An 11,840-nucleotide genomic window follows, 5' to 3' on the forward strand; every position below is an offset into this window, starting at 1 on the left:
GGAGTTGGGGCAATGGACAGAAGGACACCTATAAATTTTAAAAAATCATAAATGCATAATATTTTCCCTAAACCCCCAATCTAGGAAAGATCTGTAGACTATGAACGTCTATAGACATTAAGCTGACTCTCAAAATTACCAAACTGAGCTAATGTTTCCAAAAGCCTAGAGATTCTTTACACATTTATTAATCCCACTAAAATACTTCCAGTAGGAAACAGTCATTTTAATAGGAAAGGTGCATTCAGTATTGTAAAACATTTGCAATATACAGTTTTTACAACAAGTAATACACCACTGTAGATCTACAAATTTTTTTCAATAAGCTTGGCTCTTTACCTCACAATCCTCTTTAAATAAATATTTAACAGAAGAATCTCCCTTCTAACAATGGAAGTAAGACCACAGATAAAAAGAGTCAACCATGTTGCAGAAATGCTACAACAAAGCCCCTTTCACCCGCCAGTCTTGTGACAACAAATCCTGCAGTTCTTCTTCATCTTCACTACCAACATCCTCCTCCTCTTTCTCTTGTGCTGCTTTTAATTTCATGGCTTCCTTTAACTTCTCCTTCATCTCGTCCTGGCGGTTCCGCAAAAGCTCAACACGGCGGTAGCATTCGCTGTTGGAAAGTGAAACACTTGTTAAAGGCCTTTCCACATTAATATGATCACCTCCAATGCTGGATTTTGCTTTTACAACTTTGGATAAAGAAGCTTCCCATCAGTGAAAAAGAAATAAGCTTTCAAGATGCTAGTGTACCCTCTCAGTGTTCATCACGTGAAAACTCTGCTCAAGGAAAGGAGAGGTTTGGTCAATTCTCTAGCAATGAGATCTAATCCAAATACTTAACAACTGCTATACAGTCACAAACTATTTTTCAGAAAGCACAGAACCAATATCCATCTCCACATAAGAAGGAACACCATTCTTTGTTCCATTTATGGTTCTCATGAGAGAAAGTATGACATCAATTTTGATAACTTAGTGGTAGCATCTCTGAAAATAAAAAAAAAAACGGCACAAAGTGTTCAGATTCTTTATCTGCTTCCTCTGTGGTAACAGAAGATTTTAAGTAAACACAATCCAAAGGTTTCACATTTCCATCCACTCAAAAAGTTCTGTCCTTGAATTGTGTTTTATAACCATTCTAGCCACTTTAAACGGAGTATTTTTTTTGAAAATGCCAAGCAGTACCAGCCTGATTAAAATTCTCCTTTGAGTCTTTCATTGTTATTTGCATTTTATTTTCTGGATTCTGTTTCCCCTGGCATATTACCAACATGATTCTTACAGACAGTCATAGCTGAAGATTTGAAGGCCGAGGAATTTATTTCATTTTCAACTTTATTTGAAATAGCCTGCATTTGAATGCACTCAAAGTCCAAGTTACAAGAAGTCTTTAAAAATGTGTTTAGAACTTTTACTTTGGGGAAAAATAATTATAGTTAAACCTTGAAGTACTCTACAAATTTTTGAATTTGGTTCTATGTACTTACAGCCCTAGCTAGTGAGAAAAATAAATCCTCAAAGAGAGGCAGGTTTAGCTCAAGCCCTCAGCAGAATTACATTAACATTGTTAGAAGACATTCCTGTAATAGCAGAGTTCAGCTTGAACCCAATGCTCTTGTTACCATACACTGCTGATTATATGCAGCATGTAAATCTGCCCAGATGGTTGAAGTGTTGCTTTAATTTCTAGTGTCTTCTTTTTGTTGCATCTCTTTCTTCTCAGTCACTACTATTGCCATTATCAGTGTTAATAAATACCAGAGTGTCGAGCTACACGGAAATGGTAACAAACTGCTCCACTGAGCTGTGTTTCAGATTACCTGAGTTCAAACCAATGCCCATCCAACCACCACACCCACTATTTCAGCAAAACAAAACCAAACAAACCGCTTCATGTAATGAAGTGCATCACTCAACAAACCTTTAAGTAAACTTCTACTAGAATTATGAGGGTTTGCCACAGGACATTTTCAATACAGATAATGTTTCTTAAAAATGTTCACATAAATTCTACATCCATCAGAATTCCCATGGAAATAAAAATTAAGACAATAAGCCCCTTGGCAGGGGAAGAGGGACAGTTTGTTCCAAAAATTTGCCTTGTGTGCTTTCAGTGATTGCAGTGCATTCTGTCTTTTGGATAAAGTTACAAAACTTTGGATAAAAATCCATGTCTTTATTAGGTGTCATTCTGCAATTTGAGGGAGTCTGGCCTTCAAATGATTAATGAAAGGTAGCATCGCAGATTAGAAGTGTTTTTATCACTCTAATCAAAGAGCAATGCATTACTGCTAGAGAACAGAGAATTTGAGGAAAAATTGATCTACTTACATCTGCTCATCAATTTCTCCAATCTGGCGATCTAGTCGTCCCTCCTCATCATCTTCTGCCACTATTGCTTCTGAAATCTAAACCAGAAAAGCACTGAGAAAATTCACCTTCATCCTGAATTCCACTTCCACTCCTTTACAATGTCTGTGTCCTCCCCTGCTCCCCTCTACCTGAAGTTAGTGTCAGTCTCCTCTATGTATATTCCCATCTTTAGAAGGGCAAATACAGAAAAAAAAATAGTCTGGTTAAATTTGAAATGGAAATGCTTTTTCTTAAAATCAAAAGTAGTTTGGCTGCTTTGGGGTTAATCTTTGGAAATTCTCAATACACTACGATTTGAAACTGATCATAAACAAACAACACACATCCACAGTCTGAGGCTGAAACGGGAGCTCTATCCCAGTGCTTGGGACTTAAATACACACCACTTATTGAACATGCTGTTTAAATATTCCCACTAGATCCCGAAGTGTTTCTAACCTGTTATTTTTTTCAGCATATACTTTCTCAAATCTGAATGTCTGGGAGATGCTATGCAATCAATGGTCCACGCATAACTGAGAAGATTCCTCCTAAACTGAAGAATTATCTGAATGGCTTATGCTAGCAAAATGTATCCACCACCGCTTTTGTATGAACATTCGCTCTGTTTATAGTGCTGACTGCTTTAAAATGAGCAATGATACATTTTTCTGCACCACTTTTCTTAGCAGTTGACATGAGTAACTATTTACAATTAAAATAATTTAAAGGATAGCAAATACTCTAAGGCAAGACTGAGAACATCAGGTAATCTGTAGTGCAGTTTTAAATTCTAAACACCTGCTGCAGGAAGACTGTCCATGCAATGGTAACAGTGAAAAACTGAAGTACAGAAAAACTGGCCAAATTTACATGTCTCAAATTCTTCTGTCATCTTCCCAGATTATGGAGTTCATTTCCAGTACATTTAAATTAAACACTAAATCCAGGTTACCTACACTTTATAGATACTTTTTTAAAAAGACAGAAAAATTGGTAGTGTTTTTAAAAGTTAAAATATGAATACAGAGCTAAAGAAGAGCCCACAATTGTGTCCTGTTTGGACACAGGACACTGATCTGAGGTATATGCTAGCTATATATATTTAAATAAAATACAGTGTAAAAAATATAACTAGATACATATGACTGGATCTTGATTAATAGTTTTCAACTTAATTTCATTTATGTGGAAAATACAAGGAACCCTTTGCTCATTTATAAAGTGCATTTAACCACACACTGCATTGAAACAAACAGCTGACAAATGCAGATGTCGGCTGTTCTGCAGAGCTGCATGAAACTGTTGTTTTCCTTATTGTGTATAGTATTTAGAATCAATAAATATAGATTCCATTACTTACTGTGTTGACCTGTCGCATTGCCTTTTGAAATTCATCCCATTCTTTGTCCATCTGATCCTTTGGAGCATCAACTTTTCTCACCTAAGGAACATGGAAATTTATAAATTAACAATTTAAGTCTAATGACTCTCTGGGGCACTGTAAAAAAAAAACAGGAGAAATATGAAAAAATATGTTGTGTTATCAGAAAAGTCTGGTTGATACATTTCAGTTTAAGTAATAGATATGAGTGAGAGAGTGCAGCTGCACCATAGTTTCAGAAGAAAAATCTGACTCTACTTCTGGATTAAAACAACATCCGTGATTGCAGCATTAAAGAATAATTATTGACTAAAAGTGGCTCGTGGAATGTCTGGAGCAACAAAAGTGAGTTTGATGGTCTGTCATTTCACTGTGTCAGGTGATAACTTAAATTATTCTGTAAGCTGCCTGTACAATTGCATACAGTAGCCATTTCACAAGCCAAAAAGCAGTGAACATAAAGCATCAAACCCTTCAGTCACTAGTCTGCTGGTGTTAGGTAGCCTGACTATTTCAAATAGTTTAATTTTGTTGGCTAACAGAAGAAACTGTACAGATACAAACCAATCTTAATGACATGCAAAGCTTTTTATTCTGTGGTAGGTGGCATTTAATACTAAGACATGAAGTCTGAAAAAGTAGTAGTGGTAAGAATGTGTTTAAGATCTACAGCCAAGGTAATCAAAGCCAGATTGTGCTTTTAATGCAAATAAATAAACAAGGTAGTCTACCTGTGTAATTGAAACTTCCACAATTCAAGACTGGAAGATGTGGCATATAATATATTTTAGAGGACAGATTATGCCTGACTCAGGACTGGTTAGAAATTATGTAGCTAGGAGAATTAATAGTTTGAACATAGCAAGTCATGATACCATCTTTTTTTGCATTAGTTTTATTTTCCCTTTATTCATTCTGGTCTTTTGGTGACATGTCCGTTGTCACCTTAGCAAAGACAACAGTTTGGTGTGTTTTGTTCCTGAGTGATTATACAAAGTCAAGTAGTCAAGTAATATGAATTAAGTTTATAGAATAAATTAGAAGCGTCCAAGCAAACTCATACTGGGAAGTAATAGTCATCATTTCATTTTTCTGTTCTGTTATTATTTCTATCATGTACTGTGTTATTATGCATTGTGGTTGTCTTTTGTAATTCATAATTATTTGTATTTCTTACAATAAATTTAAACACTAAAGTTATTCTTTTTTCTTGAAATATTTATCTAATCCAGAATTTATTTGCGTTATAAGTACGTGATGCAAATAACAAGCATTTTTCACACCCACAATCTCCCTTTCAAACGCCCAGTTAACTCTTCAAATAATTATTTTGTGTACAATTCCAACACAGAACCACTGCAGTCACCTCAATATAAGTGATGTCACAAACATTTTACTTCTTCTGAGTATTAGTTACACTTAGAAAGGGCTGATTAAAAGGAAGAGCCACTGCAAGCAATTCAGTGGCACAAGTAACCACTTGTAAATTTATCAGTGCAGGCAATAACCCGAACAAAGGTCACTAACCAGTGTCCTCATAGATACAAACAGATTCTCCTTTCCTGAATTCCCAACTTATGAAACTAAGTATTTGAAAAATTTAATACTTCAGTTAAACACAGAACAAAAAAAAAAAAAAAAAAGCCAAAGCATGGCTTTCTCTGCTACATATTTCAATATTTGAAATATCATTATTCAAAACTCTTCACATATGGCAACACATGGGCATGAGCACTGCCAAAAGAGTCTTGCCAGAGCAAATAAAACACCTAAGCTTGTTAGCTGGGCCAGTGGGAATAACTGAACATGAAGAAGCATTATTTGGAAGGTCTCCAAATTAGATGTCATGGCTTGGCTTCACAATGCCATTTAAATACACCAGCAGCTTTCCACTGTAAGAACAAGGAAATATACTCAAAGAAAATAAAAATTCTTTGGCCTATAGCACTATATTTCAATTTAAAAAGCAAGAAAGCCATCAAATCTGTGGCAAATTTCACAAAACAAAACAAAAGAAAAGGTTTGTATTTCAAATACCAGTGTTTATTTTGGTCATCATTTGCACCGTGCAAGCTGACGTATGAATGTTTTTGAATTCCAAGATTTTTAGTTGTGGGGTTTTTTTATGAGAAATAAAGTGAATACCCACATTTCTTTTCTGATCATCATAAAACCCCAAAGTGGTAAAAGATGAGAGGGCTGGAGACCAAGTTCACTCTTGTGCTGTAACCAGTACTACAGATGACAGTGTGTGCCATAATGGCACTGTTTTCATTCCAACAGGATGCACCCTATCAGTCACACAGTGACTCAACACTTTCCAGCAGGATCTCACAAAGGACATTATAGAAGTATTATATCCTCAGTTCCAAAGCAAAATTGAACGTACAAATTAAGTGAACTGCTTTTCCTGGGATGACTCACAGAAATCTCAGTTCAGTATTCCAGCCAACAAATGACATTTCTTTAAGAGTCACAGAGAACCAAAATCAAAAATACCTTCTGAGAGATGACTTTAACAAGCTCTTCCTGCCCACCTCCATCCCTTTTCATGTTTTCTAATTCACACAGAATGAATGTTTAAAGCTGCACCAGGGGAGGTTCAGACTGGGCAGTAGGAAGCATTTCTATACCAAGAGGGTGGGCAAACACTGGAACAGCCTTCCTGGAGAGGTGGCTGATGCCCCAAGCCCGTCAGCACTTAAAAGGCATTTGGACAGAGCAAGTTTTAGCTTCTGTTCAGCCCTGAAGTTTTCAGGCAGTTGGACTGGATGGTTATTGCAGGTCACTTCCAACTGAAATAGTCTATTTTAGTCTAAATAGTTCCATTATTTTCTTATATTCTGGTATGATTGCCTGGAAAAGCATCCTTACTACTTTGAAAATCATTACAACTGGCAGAAATAAATCCAGTAGCATAAAACAAGTAGATCACTTACTTTTGCATCCACTTCAGGATCATCAAAGAAACCTTCTGGCAAAGCTTCAGCAGTGTTTTCTTTCCTGAAATATTTGATTACTATTAGCCCAAGTTAACACTTTACAATCTGCTTTACTTCAGAGTTAAAAGCAGTCAAGAACAAAATTCATAATCCTTTGTGTAAGTATGCAGAAACAGCAAGATTTTTAAGCTTTTAATTTTATCTACAACCATGAAAACCTCCCCCTTCAGCTTGGTCTTTCCTCACTTTGAAGGAACAGCACAGAAAGGTTTAAATCTCACTGTTAAAACAAGAGCTGTAGCTTATGATTCTTAAACTGTTCTTTCCAGTGTGCTGAACACCGGAACATTGTAACAGCACAGTTTCTACTTCTGAAAGACTAAAGCACTGTCTAAAGGAGTGCTCAAGTGAGCTGAACCATTACCATAGAACAAGCAGTTTCCTTTAAACAGTGGAAAGCAGTGGTTGACATGAAGCTCCCACAGTAACCTGTGTTAAAATTTGCAGAGATGTCAAACACTCTGTATGACATTGCTCCATCTCTTCTCTTGTCCCTAGGGTGCAAGATACCTGTCTGAAATAATGCCTGAGGCTCACATATATACAAACTGTTCTGCATGAAACATAACAATAAGTTCTAAGTGATCACAGTCCCTATCTCCTGGAAGATAAACGTATATTTACAGTTCCTAAGACTATCAATATTTGATTTGACTGCTTACCTTTCAATTACCTTCTCTTGTATCTCTGCTTTCTGTATGGATCCTGAATGAGAAACTATAGGAGCAGCTGGAGTTCTGGTGTCAAAAAAGTCTATAGGAAAGGACAGAAGTCTATGACAAAAAGAACAGATGTTCAGGCATTTTCTAAAATTCCTACTAAACAGGAATTTCAGTTAGCACCTTACTGAATCAAGGAAAGAACAGCCAGATGTTACTTCCCTTGGCAACCTCAAACAAGTAGAACATACAATCAATAAGAAACCACCACACAATAAAAGGAGATTCTTGGCTAGTTTATCTCTACTTCCAGTATTACACACCCTCACCACCACCTAATGGCAATAATTAGAAAAATAAAAACCTTTCATCATCAGTTAAATCACAGTTTCTCCTTACAGAGAATTACTATTAATTACTAAGAATTACTAATTACTATTTCAGTCATCATTACCTGCAGGCAGAGAATTAGCTATTACTTCTTGAGTTGGAGGTGGAATTTCAGTTTTATGCACAACCGAAGACTTGCTTGATTGTTCTTGTTCCTCCTCTTCATCATCATCGTCGTCATCGTAATTCCCTGACAATAAACTGGGACCTGGGCGCTTGGAAAGCTGTACACTGGCACTCTCTTGCTCTGCTTCATCAAAGAAATCTGCTGGCAGCCTGGTAAAGAGCCCACAACACAACTGTTTGAAACTTCACAGCAATGACTCCAGTCCAGCAGCAGCAGCCCTGTCCCTCTGTGAGCAATGCAGGCCATGAGGTACTGAGCAATGCCCTCAGCTGCACAGCTGCCAACACAGCCACTGTCTGAGGGCAGCACACACTTGGGGCTCTCATTTTACATCCCTCAGAAATGTCCAGGTTAATTCTAAAAAATATTTTAGATCCATTTTTTCATTTGCATATTCACATTAATAAAAATAAGCCGTAACAAATTGGAATGGTGGTTCAAGTAATTCTTTTTCCACCTACTAAGTAATTTGCTACTTAATTTTCGTACCTAGTGCTGTCTAGGGACTGCAATTTAGAACAGCCACATAGGCTCAGCAATGAGAAAACATAGATTTGCTGGAATAGCTGCAGCCTGAAAGCCAAATATTTTTCCACATTATATTTTAAACTAATTATACCAACAAGTTCAAAACTGGACAAACCTCTCAAGTGTTAATTTTCAACAAAAACTCAAACTCCTACAAGGAAACAGCAAGTTTCTAGCAACTTCCTATGCAAGGTAGCAATTTATCCTGTGAAGTGTAAAGGAGACCCACAAGTGTCGCTTGACATCTACCAACCCTACAAAGATGTCCGAATACCATCAGAAATTTCTAGGGGAAGTTGAGATGCTTAACCCAACCCCTTGAAGTCAAATACATTCCTATATTTGTACAAGTTCAACCACAGCATATGCACCTACATGAATTTTAGGTGACAAAAACCATCCTAATGAAGATCTGTCATTTGCCAGTAGGTTTTGTTAATAAATATCATTTAATTATACATTCAAATTTTTTTCTTAATTTCAGACTGCCACCTCTTCTGTTGGATCTCAGCATTTTTAGAGTACATGCTACAATCTGGTTATGTTCAAGCTGTGTAATAGCACCAGATGTCAATCCTTTGAAATCTTTTGGTGACAGTAAAATAACTCTTGTTTTCTCAGAAAGTCTTAAGAGTTGATACAATTATGTCCACCCAGGAAAATGCTGCCATGTTCAGGAATATACAGCTCTGTTAGAGAACAGGCAGAAGCAGGATCTGCTGACTCTCTGAACCTTTGCCCCTGTCTAGGAAGCAGAGACAACGAAGAGCTGGATGAGAATGCATCCATTGGTAGTTAGAAAGAATTCACACATAATAACAAGATCTACTTACCCCGATGAAGACGTGTGTGGCTTTTCGTCTGTACCTGTACAACAGCCAAGAGTCACTTCTTAGAATCCAGGCTTTTAAAAGAAACAACCCCCTGACTTCTATGACAGCACCAAGTTCCCAGATGCATATGTATTTATCGTGTCTCATATATTTACATGTCTGGTAGCACCAAGGCAAAAAATTAACTGTCTTTCCTTTGGCAAGAACTTTGGTGCATGGTTTGAGGAAAACTGAAAAGGAATAACACCACTTCTAGGCAAGTGCTCCTACTGCTTAATTTACACTGCTTCTCAAACTATTTGGGCCAAGCCCACAGTTCCCTTATCTAACTTAACCCAATAACCCAGAAGAAAACCAGATAAACTCCCAAAAGCACAGTTCTCTCCTGACACAGAACTCACAGAGAAAGGGCAAGCAAACTTTTCCCCTTTTCAGCAGCAATGAGCTGACATTAACTGAACAGTGAGTATGAATACACTCACTTCCACAGGAACAAAACAAACCAAAAACATTCAAGATGTAAAATGGATGGATTCTGGCAAGCATTTCTCTCTCTCATCACCTTTTACTCTCTTTAGGTCTGTATCTTCTGTCTCAACTGTTTTTCTCTTGACAGAATGAGACGATGTGCCAGCAGCTGAGCCAGTGGCCGTCTGCTTTGTGCCTTTTAATTCTGCAACTTTCTGTAAAGAAATAAGAATTTGGGACACGTTACTAGCAGTAACTTCTGGATTGCGGTTTAAAATACAGAGTTTTTACAACAGCTCATCAAAGTGAGCTAATACATTTCTAGAACAGTATCACTGAAACAGACACCACAGGCACCAAAAGAAAGACCAGTGTTTCTGTCAGCCTCTGGAATGATGTGGCATGGAGAAAGAAGAACTGACACTCACACAAGGCAGGCTGTACTAATAAGAATGAAGACAGAGCAGTGACACTGACAGCAGTAAGGCACTGGAGAAAAGAACAGGAAGGCTGGGTTTATTCTAAGGTCTTAGCTATTAAGTTTTAGAATTAAAACATGGCGTTTTAACAGCATGAAAGACATCACCCTGCTTTGCCACAGTTATCTAGTCCAAATGCAGGCAATGAACTGCAACCTCTCTGTTTCTTTGGTCTTTTCCTGAGTACTTGTAAAATTAAACACAGTTTTTCAGCTTTTGCTAAGAAGTAGCAGCAGAACTTAAAAAGATTTTTTAAAAAAATGGGTCGCATTCAAGTTACAAACTCCCTGACTTGCTTTACAAGTTCTTCGTATTTACTATTGATTTACAGAGGAAGACAAGAGTATGTCTTCTCAAGCCCGCATAAGCTGTCACTTGACAGCTCACAGGTCCCAGGCGAGCCCGGGAAGGCGGGAGCGGGGTTCCAAGTCCGAGCTGCAGACAAGTGACAGCCAAAACCTGCCGCTAAGGTGGGAGCTGCTTCACCGGAGGAGCGGACCCCTGAAAGCCACGGGACCCCCTTTTTAAGGGCAGGCTTTGCAACCCCGGCAGGGAGAACAGAAGCCAGACGGAGCAGCCAGGCTGGTTCCCACCCTCACCCCGGCGGCGCTCCGCTGCTCCCACTGCCACAGAGCCGGGAGCAGCGAGCCCGCGGACCCCGCTGCGGCCCTCCCTTCCAAGGGCTGCCCGGCAGCAAGGCCCGGCCGAGCCCGCCGCGCCGCTCACCTCGCGGTGCTGCTTGCCCAGGACGTGTGTCTGCCACAGCAGCTCGCCCTTGACGGGCGCGTTGCACAGGGAGCAGCTCAGGTGCCCCAGGCTGTTGTACGTGTCGGCCGCGTTAAGGGAAGCACCGTGCGGGGCGCGGAGCCCTCCCTCCACCCATCCCTCCCAGCCTCCTTGCCGAGCTCTAGGGAGCCGGGTGCCGAGGATATTTGGCGAAGGGCGAGTCGATGCGCTTCTTGCCGGCGTTCTGGCGCTGCTTCTCCCTCATGAGGCGCCGCAGCTCCTCCTGCCGCACCTGCTTCCGCCCCGCGCCCGCCCCGGCCGCCGCCATCTTCCCCCGGCGCGCGCGGGCGGCGCCGGCGCGCGCGTGACGCTGCGGGAGCGCCGGGAAGGGAGCGGGCGGGGAGGAGGAGGAGGAGGAAGGAGAATAGTGGATCCGTCTTCTTCGTCGCCTTCCTCGGGATGCTCCTCAGCTGAGCCTCTGGAGCACCAACAGAGCTCGACGGACACAGCAGTCCAGCTGTGGGACACGGCTCTGAATAAACTGCGTGAAACGTTCTCCACCCCTCATGCCAAACCACCCAAATAAGTAAAAAATTATAATAAACATTACGTCCCGTAGGTCCAGATCCAGAAAACACGGAATCACAGGGTGGGTCAGGTTGGAAGGCATCACAGTGGGTCATCTGGTCCGACCTGCCTGGCACAGGACTGTGTCCAGATGGTTCTTTAATGTCTTCACTGAGGAAGACTCCACACCCTCCCTGCACAACCTGCTCCAGCGCACGGTGTGCAACAAAACCGTGCGAAGTACTTCATGCTCTTTTGTTTTGGGGGAAAGAAAAAAAACGAGCTTTTTTAAAGTTCCATGTGGTTGCCAATG

At 39.9% G+C, this 11,840-nt stretch overlaps 2 protein-coding genes across 5 annotated transcripts in view; one reads left to right on the forward strand and one right to left on the reverse strand.

The window, feature by feature from the left end:
- The window catches only part of LOC110469722 (poly(rC)-binding protein 3), a 497,474-nt gene extending 492,526 nt beyond the window's left edge, over window positions 1–4,948 (forward strand). For all 4 annotated transcript variants that reach the window (XM_077784941.2, XM_085573690.1, XM_085573689.1 and 1 more), the window contains one exon: window positions 2,840–4,948. In XM_077784941.2, the coding sequence (XP_077641067.1) occupies window positions 2,840–2,900 (61 nt within the window). In that variant the 3' untranslated portion in view covers window positions 2,901–4,948. The remainder of the gene's footprint in view (window positions 1–2,839) is intronic.
- Window positions 155–11,305, reverse strand: ZNF830 (zinc finger protein 830). The gene is made up of 10 exons (XM_021528758.4): window positions 11,167–11,305; window positions 10,961–11,060; window positions 9,850–9,970; window positions 9,288–9,321; window positions 7,864–8,075; window positions 7,413–7,503; window positions 6,688–6,751; window positions 3,728–3,808; window positions 2,344–2,420; window positions 155–622 (listed from the first exon to the last, which is right to left on the reverse strand). Exons 1-10 carry the CDS (start codon window positions 11,286–11,288, stop codon window positions 439–441), a joined length of 1,086 nt encoding a protein of 361 aa, XP_021384433.3. The 5' UTR covers window positions 11,289–11,305; the 3' UTR covers window positions 155–438.
- Between the last annotated feature and the right edge of the window lie 535 nt (window positions 11,306–11,840).

The sequence above is a fragment of the Lonchura striata genome, chromosome 2 (genome assembly GCF_050655825.1).
Source record: "Lonchura striata isolate lonStrDom1 chromosome 2, ASM5065582v1, whole genome shotgun sequence".
Taxonomy (NCBI): Eukaryota; Metazoa; Chordata; class Aves; order Passeriformes; family Estrildidae; genus Lonchura; species Lonchura striata.